Below are 16,097 nucleotides of genomic sequence, written 5' to 3'. Positions count from 1 at the left end.
TGAGAATATGATTTCACACAGGTTTTCTAATCAGTAGACATTTAGGATTCATTTAGTCTGTCCCTAGTTTACCCATCTTTTTCCATTTCAGAAGAAGATCTTTTATTTATTTTTGTTTTCTCTGCGCTCATGTACATGCTGAAAAGAGAAATGAACAAAGATAAAGAATATCATCAAATGATTAATGTAGGGAGGACTTCGGTTTTGGTCGCTAAGGAGATGGAGGATTTCAAGAATCTTAAAGCAGATGAATAATGATAATCACGAGAGCTCTGTCTCTTGATGCATACTTCAGAGTACATCTATTTGTCTGTTTTTCCTTTTAGAAATGAAAGCCAATATAGCTTCTCTTTTTCCTGCCGGAGCTGTATTTCTGGCTAAATTTACCTTGCATCTGTATCCACTGCAGTTAATAATGCTTCATATCTCTTATTAAGTTTGAATTCGAAAACATGTAATTGGGTCACTTAAACAATTTTAAATGGAAATATGAAAAGGAATATGAGCTTAAATGATGAGGCTTAATGCGTGGCTCTGTGGGGCCATCAGGAGCTCGTGGACACAGATTGTAATGGCTTTTAGCAGACTCTAACAGTGCTTCCTGCCTTTAAAATAAACTTAGAGTAAAGAGTTCGATTAACACCTGATGTGGAGTAAAGAACACGCATGAAGGTTTGCTCGGCCCCCCAATGCAGTGGAGCAGAGAAGGATGATGCGTACACACAGATAGTCCTCTTTCCCCACGATGAGACCATGAGATGTTAATCTCAAAGAAAGCATATTTGTGATAGTTCTTCCTTTTTTGGACAGTGCTGAGCCTCCAGTGTCTGTCCAGATCCGAGCCCAGTGGGGGAGGCTCTGCTAGTGTGGGAATTGCTCTCTTCCTGCGCCTTTTGTGGAGGAGAGCGGGCCTGACAGTGGGGAGTCTCTCTGTGCTGGCAGACAGTGTGTTCCCAGGGGCTGCCTCATGAAGCTCTGATAAAGGCATTCTGTCTGGACCCTGTCAATGCACACAGGCTGCGGCTTTGGCTGACTTGTAACATAAACATATAGACATCCTCAAGCCTCCTGTTAGGGTCCACCAGAGCCCCCCCCCAACACTCTCATTCCCCCGTCTCACTCTTCCTCTCCCACCCTCCTCTCTGTCATCATTCCTGTCATTATTTCCTCCTTTTGATGTGAGGCTTCTCAGCCTTCTTTAGCTTGTGTTACTCATGTTATCTCTAGTCACTCCTCTGCCTCTGGAAGGCTTCACACTCGTTATTTCTAGTCTTGATGTGATCACTTTTTTTTTTTAGACAAACCAACCCTCCAACCCCCTCACATGTTGACTTATTGCTTTGCCAGACTCAGTCATTACTATCTTAGTGCATTAAAAGCAAATAATACGTTATGTGCAGTGATGGTTGTGACAAGATTCATGCGAGTGAAAGAGGGAACAGGAACACATCGGACTGGTGTCCTAAGCCAAGATGCAGTGTTTTTCTCATGCAGGGAAAGTGTTACAAAGCCAGACCTGACAGATTTGTAAAAACATGTTCAAACTTGTCCTGTGCAGGCTGCTGGAATGGAATCTCTCCTAAGTTGTGAGGCCCCGGCACTTCTTGTCTGGGTCGTCTAGTCTGCCTGATTGCGGATGGCCATTTTGTGTACTTTTCATCTACCAGAGAGTCTTGATTGTGCTGCACTTGTGCAACAGCTCTATTGTGTGTGGCAGACAAAAGCTGAAATCTCTCACCCATCCACATAACAGCCTCTGAGCACTGAGTCTGTCTCATCTTCAAAAGCATAGTCTGAAGATGTACAGTGTTTGCTCATTATGGGCCATTCAATAGATAAATCACACATAATAGCATAGCAGAGATAAACTGGTCTTTGTCTACCCTGCCCAACAATTGACATACAGTGTACCTCATCAGTGTCTGTACATTTTTTTGTTTCTTTATTTAGGAGAGCGGAAAAAAAGGTTTGATGGACAAGATACATATGGTGCAGGAAGTGGTGCTGGTTGTCCAGAATGTTTTGGAAGAACTTGCAAACATTGGAGAACGAATCAAGAAGTAATTCAACCATTTAAATTTTAATTTGTTCTACAGTATTAACCTCATCAGTTTATTTGAAATATAATATTTTTTAATAGAACTTAACGTTAATCTCGCCATTGTTCTTTTACAGCATCTTCAACTGGTCTGTCCCCTTCTTGTCATGCCTGGCCTGCTCGGTGCTGTTTGTGTCCACAGTGCTGTTATATTTCATCCCACTGCGGTATATTGTGCTGATATGGGGTAAGTTCTACATCTAAAAATACAATTTAATTCATAAAATTGTTATTGAAAAAATCATTTTTGCATATTAAAAGTGTAGTGGGAAAATACCAAAAGCTAACAAACCTCCACTGTCTTTTTTTTTGCTAGAGTCTATTACTACGAGCAGAATATCCTATCACATAGTACAAAAACCAATGCCCATACCACTGTTGTAAAACATAACTCTTATTCACTCTTCCTAACTGCATATCCAGGATTTAATGAAGTACAGTAATTTAAGAACTCTGCCATCCCTACACCTCTGCAGATGCACAGAGATCAGACAGCTGTAGAGGTTTGCTTTGCTCAGTGTGGGCTGATGTAGCAGAGCCCAGCAGAGGCAAGGCCTAGGGTTTGTGTGAAAACAAAGCAGAGGTAGAGTAGCAAGCTGTATATAATACATGATGTCCTTGGGCAGTCTGTAGGCTCCTGGTCTAGCCTCTCATTATCTGCTGTAGTCATACAGAATAGACAGTCATCTCAGTGGTCAGGGAGATATGCTGCCCTTAACAGGCTCTCCTCCTCCAGCTGTAAGCCCACAACCACAGTACTTCCACACTGCCTTCAACACAATCAATACCAAAAAACCATCATATCAAACAAAAAACACACAGTCTGAGACACTCCTCTGCCTCCCCAGTTAACCTCCATCTCTGTGGTTGCAAGGCAGGCCTTTCAAGTTGCTTGCACATATTTAAGTCCTTAGGTTCTTTGTCTGCATGTTGAGGTACAGGCAGTACCGAGCTGTGAATATAATGGTCCCATTACAAGACCCCAGAGATATTTCTCTCTCTGTGGTACGTAGCCATGTGCAAAGTAAATATAGATGTGCTAGAAATGATCAGATGGAAGCAAACACAAGTCAGTAAAACTTGTGATGAAAGTGTGCCTGTTGTTAAAATTAGGGTAACAAATTCATTAAGTATTGCTTTATCCATACTTGTCACCATTTTATTGGATCATGCTTTAATTCACTTTGTCTGAGGGGGATCAACTGAAACAGCATCATGTAATGCAGTTTCTGACATATCGGTGGGATCTCCATTCTGTACATACAGTAGACAGGGTTACACAACTCTTTATTATTATTGATAGTTTTTAGACTGCACAATAATGTAAAAATATGCCAGTTGCTGTGACACCTTTATTTATTAATGTGTTCTTGTTTTCACAGGCGTTAACAAATTTACCAAGAAGCTGCGCAACCCATATACTATTGACAGTAATGAAATACTGGATTTCCTCAAGAGGGTGCCTTCTGATGTTGAAAAGGTAAGGGTCCAGTTTTACATACAGATAGGGAGGGAATTCCCTGAAGATGTCTGCATTATTTGCTGTACCAGAATTCCCAAGTGTTGCGGAAATATATCCTCTGGCTTTGTTTGATTATTAATGGACTCTCGCCTTTAAAGCAGCCCTGGCCCAATTATTCCTCAGTGCAGCTCCATGTAGTCGCCGTAGTGCATGAGTGAGGAGATGTTCAGATCTGTCCTCAGCCATATTGCTGCAGCCTCGTCCGTTATTAGCAATTTTGTCCTGTCTGATTGAAGCGCTGTGACATTAAAGCTGGTGATTGGCCGAGGGCTGGCAGAGGGCTCCTGACGTCTCTGGCTGTTGTGTCAGCACAGAGACTCTGATGTGGCCTCAGTCACTTCAGGGTGGTAGAGTCAATTAATGTAGTCGTGAGCCCCAGTCGTCTTGCTGGGTGCCATATGTGATTACATATTAGCCACGGCTGATATGTCATTTGCATTTACATCACAGAGCTGAGGAGAGCTGTCAGGGTTTTGTAAGTGGTGCTGGGTGCTCGCCGTTCTCTCACTGAGATTTTTGCTCGGCCAGGAAATGAAGTGCCACACAGTGCCTTCATCTCGCAGGTAACTCGCCAGACAGAATTCAGTGAGAAATCCTGACAGTCTGGATCTGGAAAGACACTCTCACCCCAGTCTGTTTCTCTGCTGCACCCTTGATGTCCTCCTGCAGCAAGCCATTGCTGACTTCTCTGTGATGTTGGAGGGAGCCTGTGTTGTTTGAGATTTGGCTGACTGAGTTGGCAAAACAAGGTGGTGAATACATTTTGATTCCGAATCCTTTGTATGTCTTCTTCCCCATTGGGATACAATGTTTGAGCTTTGAAAATGTCTCACTTTCAAATCCCATGGAAACAATACTTTTTAGCCTGGTTTAAAAGAGAAACTACATCTTGAAAATAGCTCCAATCATAAAAAACAAAACACCCTTAAGATTCATCATAAGTACGTTTCATTATGTACTGTGAAAAATAACCTTAACATCATATACACAGGAGACCCAAAACAATAGACCACATATTTTGTTTTTGTTGACTTAGAACTTCAATCCTCAGATAGGTGTGGACACAAAAACACCACAAAGGCTGAAAATTGACTCCTGTCTTTCTTGCAAATGTGACTTGGCAATTAGTGCCTGTGCACATCTACAAAGTCTGCCTCAAACGGGGACTTCTGACAACGCTGTGTCTGTCCCGAAATAAGAAGCATCTGTCAGTTCTGAGGACAGTTTCATGTTCTGATGCAGGAGGCAGTCACTTTGTTCCCACATTCCATCTCCCATTCTAATAATGGAGACCAGCTAATTAGCATAGAGTTCTTACCTTTATTCAACAGATTCACCGTATTGTTTGAGCTCAGCAAGCATGCTTCAAAAGCAAGTTTTCAAATTCCAGCTCTTCTCCTTTTCAGTTTACCCTATGATCAGTCTTCTTTAAATTATGGTGGCAATTTTGAAAAAAAAAAAAGAAAACAGGCCACCGAATTTTTTAATGTCAAAGAGAACATAATTTTACAACATGAATTTATTTTGTAAATCCTTTTGAACGTCATGGAATTTCTGAAAGAAAGACTGAAACGAGGGAATCAATATTGAGCTTAATTCTACATATGTAACGGGCAGGAAAAAAAACAAGGTTGTAAGTTCAAATGTCACACTTCAGCCCTTGTTTTTGCCTGAAGAAATCAGTCACACCAAGGGTCTAGAAAGCCGTGAAGAAAGTTACACATCAGCCGATGTTGGTAACTTCTCAACTTAAACAACACTCACTTTATACTACTCTCAGGCTTTAACAAAGTTTTCTTCAGAGGACATAACTTACAGTGAGTGATTATGCAGTTTGTAGCTCCCTCACTGGCCTGGCAGGTCATCTCAACAGTTGATGTCTGTTTCTAATATTGTGATTGTGGTGCAGAATGAGGGGGGCGTACACTGGTACGGAACCCTTGACTCTTCAAATCCTTCCTCCCTGTGATTAATCCCCTCTGCTCCTGTGTTTAAAAAATGATTCATTACAGGCGAGCCCGCCTCGCTTTCCCCTGCACCAGCTCTCCTCAGGGGAGCCATTACCGTGCGCTCCACTGAGCTCGGATTACCTGCCTCTGACCAAACTCATGTTTGTTTTTACAGGTGCAGTACAGCGCGCTGAGAGCGCCCACCAGCCAGAGTCAGCCACGGAAGAAAAGGTAGGCTCCGCGGACACACTGGATGAAAGGCTGGTCTCCTTTTGAATATGGTACGACGCAGTCTACCTGACAACAATGCTCCAGCACTAGCAGAGCCCATAACCCCGTCCACCCCACCATATCACCCTAACTCTGCCCCCTGCTGCTGAGGGGCAGCCAGCCGCTCTCTGGCTTGTGTGTTTGCCACTCCCCTGACAGGGGCTGTGAACTGCAGCAGCTAGGAGGGCAGCACATGGTGCTGTCAATCACAAGCCGGGAGGTAAAGAAAAGAGAGCGCTGTAAGGCTCAGCCTTCATCTTTGGATATAATTTAGAAAAGGAATGAAAAGCGTGGGGTTTGGTTTACCTTAGACTTCCATTGTTTTGCCTTTTTTGACTTTGGTGAAACTGAGAAATTTGCCTTAAGGTAACATTAATACAAGCATAACAATTTATGGAAAACAAACCACACTGATATTTTTTCTTTATCCATGTGTTAATATAATTAAAGGTTAAAAGGTCATATATCTTGCAGATATTGAAGTAATCAGGGAGAATTAAATTGTTTTGTTGCACATTTAATATATTAGGACAGAGACTGAATTCTACTGTCCTTGTTGTGGTAAGGATTTATTTTATATAACATATATGCTGTCAGCCTTCTACATTTGATCTTAGCAACAAATATATATTTATATACTTATGTGTATTATCTCTGGCAGACTTAATTTTTTAAGTAAAGTTTCTATGATTTTATGTCATGTTAGATTGATTTGAGAGTTTATTTTTACTCAGTATCATGTCTGCATCATCAAATTGAACATTTGCAGGAATCCTGAATAAAGAATCTTGATCAGTTTGAGCTCTTGTTTTTGCCTGTGTTTTTGCAATAACTGCACTCTAGTGAGGATGGATTACACCACTTCTTTACTTGAATACACAGTAAACACATCTGATTACACAACACAGCCATTGGAACAGAGCTCACACACCGGCCACCGCTGCGCCTTGGTTACCGAGCTCACATCAAAGCTGTGTGGCTCCAGTGTGCTTCCTAATGCATTGCTTTGTTGCCTTCTCACAATAACAGGGTCCAGATGAGAGAGAAAGAGCTCATCTCACAGAGAGTACTCTCTCCATCCTCAGCACTTTGTGCTTTACATTTACACTAAAATCACCTGGCCTATCTAATGGCTACACACACATACTCTGGTTTTTCCATCTGTCCCCCCACAATAGCTTTTCCATGTAGAGGGATATAGTATATCCCCTATCAATTTTCTCAACCATATTTAGTGTACACAGAAAAAATAATCAGTTATTGACATATTTACCAGATATTTTTAATCATATTGCATCTATTCAATAGTTCAGCTCATCTTGTTTCCATGAAAAAAATGAGTTTCCTCCTTTACCTACCATCTGTCTTCTAGTAGACAAATGGTGTGTAGGCTACTGCTTTTTTAAATATACATAGTTAGAACTGAAGTTGGGCTGAACAGAGGCTTGGACCCCAGCAATGGGAGTTTGTTCTAACTGACTGGGGGACTGAGCATCACCCCCCCCCCCCCCCNTACCTACCATCTGTCTTCTAGTAGACAAATGGTGTGTAGGCTACTGCTTTTTTAAATATACATAGTTAGAACTGAAGTTGGGCTGAACAGAGGCTTGGACCCCAGCAATGGGAGTTTGTTCTAACTGACTGGGGGACTGAGCATCACGCCCCCCCCCCCCCCCCCCCCCCCCCCCTCAGCAGTAGCACGCTGGTGAAAGAGCATCCATCTGTGCTTTGTGAAGAGTTTGATTGGCTCAGGGGGACCTGGTGGAGCCCCGGGCTATCTCTTTTGACAGGCTGATAGAGACATCACTGGGCTCTCCCAGGAGCTGCCACCAGGGGTCCATTTCAAAGTGAGAGGGTGTGGAGGTGACCCTGAGCTTCTGACGAGCTAAATCCCACACACTGGCTGAAACCCTCCTACATTCTTGGCTCCATTGGGGGTGAGGAGGGTGGGGTGGGGTGCTGGTTTTGGCTGTTCTGGGAGGAGGGCAGAGCTAAGGAAGGGGGCTGGGGGGTGGGGGTGGAGGGTACAAGCAGATCACTGGCAAGACCCGATGAAGTGTCCCCAAGAGGTGAAACCAATTAAGCTATACTCCCAGGGTACTTTTAATCGACATTTCAGCAAACAACCAAACTGCCGCACCAGGACATCTAAATCTCTGACAGAACATGTAAGGATAAGATCCTGACAATTAGCGGGCACGTAGAGCCCAGTTAAACCAAAATACTCACTTTGGTGAATAGCAGTTTTTAAGTTGAAATAATTTTGTGTCATGGGGACATATATTATTGAGGAAAATGCTGGCAGTGACATTACGAAGGGTCATATGGGACTACGGTTGCCTGCCTCCAAGCTGTCAAATCTTTGAATCTGTGGCACTGAGGTTGTGGACTTGGATGTTCCCTGTATCATTCATAGTCAATGGATCATAGAGAAGAGTCTGACAGGGTTACAACAATTGTTGATTTGGCGCTGCATGCACCAGTGCACACTTGTGTTACCCACTCATACACACATACACACAAACACAAATAAGCCCCTTTTCGAAGAGGTGCAATCATATTTAAAGAATTATTTGTCAGTGTGTTTTCTCCAGGGAAGGCTACGAATCTCAGTGGAGGAAGTCACTGTGCAATATGGGCCCTGAATGCAGTGGGGAAAATCCCTGGATGTTTTACAAGCTTGCTAATGAACATTTGAGCCACACAGCAGTTAACATTGTCTGATCACATTTTTTCTCCAGTAGTTGTTGTTGTTGTGCATGGTGTGGCAGTGATGTCTTCATCAGGCTGTCAAAAAGGAAGTGCCTGCAGCTGTGGCGGATCCCCCCAGAGCCTGTCACACTCCTTGTTTCCATGGCAGTCCTTCAGGCAGCACCACAGGCAGGCTGTGTGCAAGGACCCATACAACCTGTTTTTTCAGCAGCCGCTCCTCTGATGTTCAGCCCCGGAGCGGGCGTCAAACTACCAAGTGCAGAGAGAGAGAACAGTGCACCCTTTCTCTGTTGCAGTTCTGTGCTGCTTTACAAGGAGATGCATAGCAGAAAAAAAAACCCCTCCTCATTTGAATAAGCCACTATTCTCAGCACCTCCTTAGTAATTGTTACATGTGCAATGCCGTTAAGGTTCTCTGACCTCCTCTCTGAGAGACATAATGCGCACAGTAGGACAAAGTAACAAAAGCACGACTCATAGTTGACTTACATGTGTTAAAGCGCTTATGCACGTGTTATTTGGTCTGCTTGTACCACCTGAGAAGCAGGTCATGGAGATCAGTGGCTGTGCTCCAAGTCCCAACTGGCCTAAATTAAAGGTGCAGAGGTTATGGTCTGCCTCCAGACAGAACCCTGACACCAATAAAGAGCAGGATTTGCCAGGCATCAGCTCAGTGGAAACACAATCTAAATGACAGACCAAGCTGAGTTTGCAACAGTTAACTGACTGTTTTGCCTATATGAGCAAATAAACCTGAGGAGGCTGCATGGGGAGCTTTTAAAATGATGTGGTAGCCTGCTTTTGCTGTTTCTTAACCAGTCGGCACATTGCTTTAGTCTCTCCCGATGATAGAAGATATAAATCATGGTAACCAGGATTGATGTTGTCTCTGGGAATAGGGGTGGGAATATGACTGAGATAACAACAGAGAGAAAAATGGTCGCTAATAGCAGCTGTTTTCAGTAGCTCCAGTTTACTAATAATTCATTTTGCGGGCCACAGTACACGCTGGTGTTAAGACATGGCAAAAGCCATAATTCTTCTCAAGAATGGAAGATGGCCTTTAAGAGCTGAAATTAAATCATTGGCCTTTAAAAGCATCTCTCTAAGGAGCAAGCTGCATTAATAAATTCAACTGATTCTGCTTTAATATTATTCAGAGTGCATTAAAATGAAGACAACAGCTGGGATCATGCCCAGTCTCGGGAGTATTGCTTGGGCCAATGAGAGCCGGCAAGATGCAAAGCATGTCTGAGCGCAACCCTGCGTTGTGGATGAGGCGGGGGACACAAGGTCTCAGTGTTACAGGTGCAGGCCTGACAGGTGCTGTTCCAGGATCAGAGGTTGTTGGGTTCTGACACTGGCTACAGGACAGCTCCTGTCTGCCTCAAAAACAATGTCACATGGGAACAGACACCCGGCCACCCAGCCAATCAGGCCTGCTCCTGCCAGAGTCATGACAGTACTGCTTATGAGAACAAGAACCTTCAAATTCTTTGTTTTTATCGCCACTGTAGGGAATAGTTACGGGCTTACTTTGTTGGAAGAGGGATAAACAGTGGGAGCAAAAAAACTGCACTGTGGCTTTGAAAAAAAGAAAGGAAATAAAGTGTTAAGCTTTCTAACATTTGGTGTTACATCAGTGCTCTATAGTTAGCACGAGCACATGCGTCAGGAAACAATTCAAAGAATAATTGAACTGCATATTTCATTCTAATTAACAGTGATATAACGCAATGTGACTCTCAGCCTCCTGAGGAAAGAGCACCATATTTTGTTTGATGAATCTGCTGAAGCCACAGCAAGTCTCGCCACTAACCCCTGGGGAATCAGGTATCATTAGAGATATGAACAGATCTGCTTTTTGTCTCGCTGAAAGAAGGGGAAAACACATTTCCTCCGTGCTGGCACATGGGTGAATGTGAAAGTGTTCAATATTAATAGCCTTTCATCAAGGACACAATTAGGACACCTCTATTTGACACATTCTATAGGTTCTGAATGAATATGAATATATGGTCCCAAGGAAGGAGCCACTGGCTGAATAACAAAGTGAAATCTCCAGCAAACCCAGCAGAATGAAGAATGCACAACATGACAATCGGGGAGCTGATGTATTTTGATCCAATGTGAATTTAAAAGAAGCAAGAGACTCTTAAGTGTATTATTATTAGCCCATTTTATAATTCATGGCCCAGGGCAAGTTGTATATTTATCCAAATTAGCATACATGCCGCTATACAAACACACAAATGCAGCACACATATTAAAGAGGCCACATTACTTTTATCTGGTGCTCTTGAAGTATTGCTGCTCATACTTTGAAAACTGATAGACACTATTTGCGTGTTTCGGAATTTCTCTTCCTTGCAAGAAAATTAAAAACAACGATTAAACCCCTAACACTGGCGATGGATCAGTCTGAGGTTCACAGAGAGCAAACTTGATTAGTGAGACTTTTGTGGTGCTGACTTCGAACCTAAGGTGTGAAGAGGGCTGTGCCGAAGTGAGGAGACTAATCACATGTGTATCACCCCTGAGCACTGTCTCCTCCAAGCCCTGCCACATTATGACACCAGAGAGTCATGTAGCACATGAAGCACAGTCAGGCCCATTAACTAGAGCGGCTAATTATCGGCTCCTACAAGGTCTTCAAGCTCTCAGGCAAAGCATGCTCTCATTTCTGATTAAAAACATAAATGCATACAGGAAAAAAAAGGATCAATTACAGCGAGGCAGAAAAGATAACAGCCCCGCACCAGAGTAATTAGGCTGGGTGTTTCATCGGAACCGCTTGCTCTGTGATGAAGGTTTAAAGAGTCCAGTGGCAGAAACACCACAACTGTTTGTTTTATTTATGATGCTGCAGTGTCACCCACCGGGGCCCAATTAGCCTGCGACTCATGCCTCGGAAAGCGTCTCTCTTTGACAAGGAAATGAAAGCTCCACTTGCTTATGTCCTTCTGGTGACCTGTGGGCTTCAACCTGTTAAGGGGAGACTGGCCAACAGCAGTGACTTGAACCCCTTCCTCCTCCTTTCTCCCTCCCTCCCTCCCTCCCTCCCTCCCTCCGCCTTCCTCTCTTCCTCCATCTTTTAGGCCATTTGCCAGCAGATTTCATATCATTTACTGTGTCAGCAGAGGATGCCGTGGGGATAATGTGCCAGTTTTGGAAGTATTTAGGCAAGAGATTCACTTCCACAACCACTTTCTCCTGGATGATTTGATTGTGATCCTCTGTGATGTAGATGATGGAACAGCCTTCTCAGCGTCCCATACCCACATGAGGGAGCACCACCATAAGCAATGAGCCTGATTGCAATGTTGGCTTGAGCTCTTACACCAGCTTCAAACCGTTTGTCAAAGTAATTTTCTTAATTACCTGCGATATGCTCTGATTAAAATAGTATTTACCAATTTACATCATATCAGGCAGCACTGGGTTTAAATTGGCTTTCATGGACGAAATGCATATGTTTTACGACAAGAGAGAGAAATAATGCGGTAAATGATCTAGTCAAGCTTTGATATGGCATTATAAATGCTCTTAGATTTTTTAAAGGACATGCTCATTTTAGTGAGCAGCTTTTCCTTTTAGTCTTAATAACAATAACAACCATTCTGAAAACTACTGTAATAGCAATCTTTCACACCTTCTTCTTTTCTCCATTAGAACTACACAGTGCTTCATGTAATCCTTGATATACTACACACACACACACACACACACACCCACACACACACACACACACACACACACACACACGCATACACACATACGCACGAACAGACATAGTTTATTAGTTTCAATGAAAAAGAATGTCTATGGTCCTTTAAGCAAGCAGCAAGAGACCAATTAGCAAGTATCTCTATTCAATTTCTCCATATCTCTACTTAGTGAGTGTGAGGGAGAGAGAGGTCTGGGGGGAGGAGTTTGAGCGGCACAGACAGGAAGAGAGAAAACAAAGCCATCATCTCCCAGTGCTTGCCCTCCTCTCCCCTCTCCTCTGCAGCTCCAATTACTGGCTTCTCTCCCTGCCATCAGTATGCAGCAGGGCCGCTCCTCTCCTCCACTCGCCCCAGGCCATTGAATACGTTACCTCCGCTATGGGGCTCAGGGCTCAGGGGCACTGCGCCCCCTAACCCCCTGGATAATTTGGGATTCCTGCTCCTGCCTTGGAGAGCTGAAAACAAATAAAACACCCAGATAAATAAAGAAATAAGGTTGCCTCACAAATATCCAGAGCTCTACTGATTTATTGATTTGTTCATTCCTCTACTTATTATTTGTAAATCATTACTGATCCGCAGCCACCCACACCTCCATCCTAAACCTACGCAAGAGGAGGAGAAAGCAAAAGTTTTGGGAAGCAGAATCACATTAGATATACTTTTTAAAAGTTTGATGCAATTCTCCTTCTAACAAAAATGACCAAAGTAAATATTGATAACGGACAATTTTATCAAGTAATATTTTGCAGATATTTAAATTTGAAATGTATTATTTGAATTAAAGTTAACTGTAGATATACTGTACATTTAGCTTTTTTCATCTTCCCTCTTATTCATCTTTGTAAATTATGTAAACATATTTTTTTTACTTTAAAAACATCTAAATGTTGGTTCCCTATTTTTTTTATATCACTTTGTTTCTTATTGAATGAAACTGTGTCAAATCTCTTATCTTTGAAATTCTCCATAAGAACTCAACATGTTTGTTTTATGAAAAACACCATTCCAAAGTGAAAATAACCTTTTCCTTTTTTTTTTTTTTACACCCCAAAATCTGCACAATGCACTTGAGGCAAGTCTATGAAGCTGTTCAAACTGGACTGCTTTTGGCTTAGATCCCTGTCTTTGTCCAAGGTTTGAGGTTTAAGATAGCTCACAGCCTCAGACCATACAACTCTTATTAAAGCACTTAAGGTTTCATGCACAATACAGCTTGGTGTGTCAAAAAATGAGTAAAATATGTTGTGGAGAACTTATCAAACTATAAAAGCCCCATAATCTAGTCCCCTACATTGCTGCTTGTATCAGTATCACAACGCTTAAGTGAAGCTGAATGTGCTGGAAATGCATGCAATCAGGATGTGGACTGAATAACTACACAGTGCTCCACTGCGGATCTAAAACTGTGAGAGAGTATCTCTGTCTGTCCAGAGCCTTTCATGTTGACAAACACCTACACTGCAGTTCTCATGCAGTGGTCTGTGTCCACAGCTGCTCTTCCCACTCGCCTGCGAGCAGATGCGTGCTTCGCTCTTTTGGGTAGAGCCTCATGACTGACTGAACTGTTTTGGAGATAGGGATAACAATGAAATGCAAAGAAATGGGGTGGAAGTGGTGGCGTGAAAAAGGAGATCTTCCACTTCATTGTACCGCTTGAGGAGGTAACCGAGAGCAAAACCCCAACGTGGGCCGTCCAAATCATACAGCGCTCCCATCGCACCCACACTGTTGCATTCTCCTCATAGTGACATTAATGCCTGTTTAATATGCTTCTCCAAAAACAGTTGGTGTAAATGACTACTAGATTACTTAATGTAGCGCTGAATCAATTCTCAAATGTGTCTGTCCCTGCTATACAGAGCAGGAGGGCTGTGGGAACAGGGAGAGACAGTGAGTATGATAGAGCCATAGGGGAAATCATGAGACTATTAAGGAGACATTGTTGTTACTCTTGGCTTCTTACAGGATTTTGTCAGCGGATGTTTCTCCATTTCAATAGTTGGCAGCAACTGGTCAGGCGATGTTAAATCTGCTGGCCACATGATTTTAAATCGTGATATTGTCGAATAATGTGTTCACAGATTCAAACGTGATGTAATGTTAGGTGAGGTAATCCACTTACAGTGATTAAGAGGCCCTGTTTTCTTCTTTCTTCCATCACAGAGCAACAGCAGATTCAAGTCTCAACTTCAAGGCTTGTAACGGAGCACTTCTCCATAATGGTCCATGGTACGGTACGGTGAAAAAAAAAAAATGTCTGCATTTAAAACAAACCACATACAAGGTGGAATTTGACAAGCTCATAAAGTATCATCTGCTGAAATGCCTTATGACAATGTAAGATTAATGACAGTCCATTCAGTGCGAGGCAGCAGAGGTAGAAGAGGCACCTGCTCCTCAAAGGCCAGCTCTAATCATTCTCATCTGGACTCCCCGCTGACATACTAACCTGCTGTTCCAAGGGAAAGGAGATCTGCCTCCCAGATCCTCAAACACTTTCCTGGGCCCACCGTATTACTTTCCTAATTCAGCCCAGATGTGATGTCCCCACTCTGCCATCCTGTTTTTTCGCCCCCACTCTGCTTCATCTCATTCCCACCTGCTAGGTGACCTGGGGACCCAAGGCCCAGACTCTCATTTGGTTTGCCTCTCTCAAAGTAAAGTCCTGTTCTTTGAATTGCAGCAATCTTTTTTGCCTCAGCCTGGAGGGTCTGTGGTGAAGCCTGCGTACCATAGAGAGCACAGGAATTTTCCTGCTGTCACATCCTCACATGCCTTTTGTTGTCTTAATGAGAATCCCCTTGTTTCGTTGCAGAGTGGTCAGCCTTCAGTGCTGATGAGTAACGACTGGTAACACTTACAGTACATACCTACTGACTCCAGTCTTTTATGCTCCATGCACACTGTCATAAACATCACTTCTTCCTCACCCCTTTATCTCACGAATACGCCAGTGTAACTGATTTGTTCTGGTCCATTTTACTCTTCCTCTTGTTTTGATACAAACAGATGACCTTGCATATTTTGCACCTCTTACAATGGAAATATGCATTTTTGCCCTTAAATGAGTCTGGATTTAAATCACAAATTATTAAAGCAATGTTATCGTTGGGTGATGAACACCATCGGTTAGCGCTGACCGCCTGAAAGATCTCTACGTTAATTGGATTGCTTGGCTTCCCCAAGCTGATGGACATGCTTGTCTCTCAGGACCACTGAGTGTCTGTCTCCACTGGATGGGCCCCAGTAAATAATCTCTCTCCCCTAAACGCTTACCATTAATTGTGTTTTTTTTTTTCTTCTCCTTGTTGAGATGTAGTTGGAGGGGGGTGGGGGTGGGGGTTGGGTAGGGGGATAATTAAGACAATGCCTCTCTGCGCTTCACTTTGGAGCGGGGATCCCACCAGGGCTGAGGCAGGTGCCTCTTACTGGAAGAGACTTACTGACAAGGCCTGCCAATCAAGCCAGTAGAGCTCTCCATTTCTCGAGCTCTTAGGTGCTCTATTCCCTTCAGTCCGTTTATTCCAAACACAGTTTTAAAATGCTGGGGATTAAGCAGGTAGCAAACAGGCCCAGTCTGTCAGAGGAAATCAGTGTTCCCCAGACTGTGTGTGCGTCGTCTGTCTCAGCCCGTCTGCAGCTGCATTCATGGTGGAAGGTTTTATCTCACAATTGATTAGAGAGTTTAGAAGCTGAATTGTTACAACAAAATAAAAGCGGTGCAACAAAGTCTTTGTGCTTTATTAAATGCTACAAGGAATGCCGATGTCATATGTCTATATATTATTATTATATATTTTTATTTTCAGTGCTTT

At 43.0% G+C, this 16,097-nt stretch overlaps 1 protein-coding gene across 4 annotated transcripts in view; it reads left to right on the top strand.

Moving 5' to 3' along the window:
- Positions 1-6,603, top strand: part of LOC111228701 (multiple C2 and transmembrane domain-containing protein 2-like) — a 31,458-nt gene extending 24,855 nt beyond the window's left edge. For all 4 annotated transcript variants that reach the window (XM_022754710.1, XM_022754711.1, XM_022754709.1 and 1 more), the window contains 4 exons: positions 1,951-2,060; positions 2,176-2,285; positions 3,481-3,578; positions 5,745-6,603. In XM_022754710.1, coding sequence (XP_022610431.1) covers positions 1,951-2,060; positions 2,176-2,285; positions 3,481-3,578; positions 5,745-5,804 — 378 coding nt within the window. In that variant the 3' untranslated portion in view covers positions 5,805-6,603. The remainder of the gene's footprint in view (positions 1-1,950; positions 2,061-2,175; positions 2,286-3,480; positions 3,579-5,744) is intronic.
- The last annotated feature ends 9,494 nt before the right edge of the window (positions 6,604-16,097 follow it).

The sequence above is a fragment of the Seriola dumerili genome, unplaced genomic scaffold (assembly GCF_002260705.1).
Source record: "Seriola dumerili isolate Sdu_G_001 unplaced genomic scaffold, Sdu_1.0 BDQW01000219.1, whole genome shotgun sequence".
NCBI classification, from domain to species: Eukaryota; Metazoa; Chordata; class Actinopteri; order Carangiformes; family Carangidae; genus Seriola; species Seriola dumerili.
The sequence above is the reverse complement of the archived record's forward strand: the minus strand, read 5'-3'. Positions and strand labels throughout refer to the sequence as shown.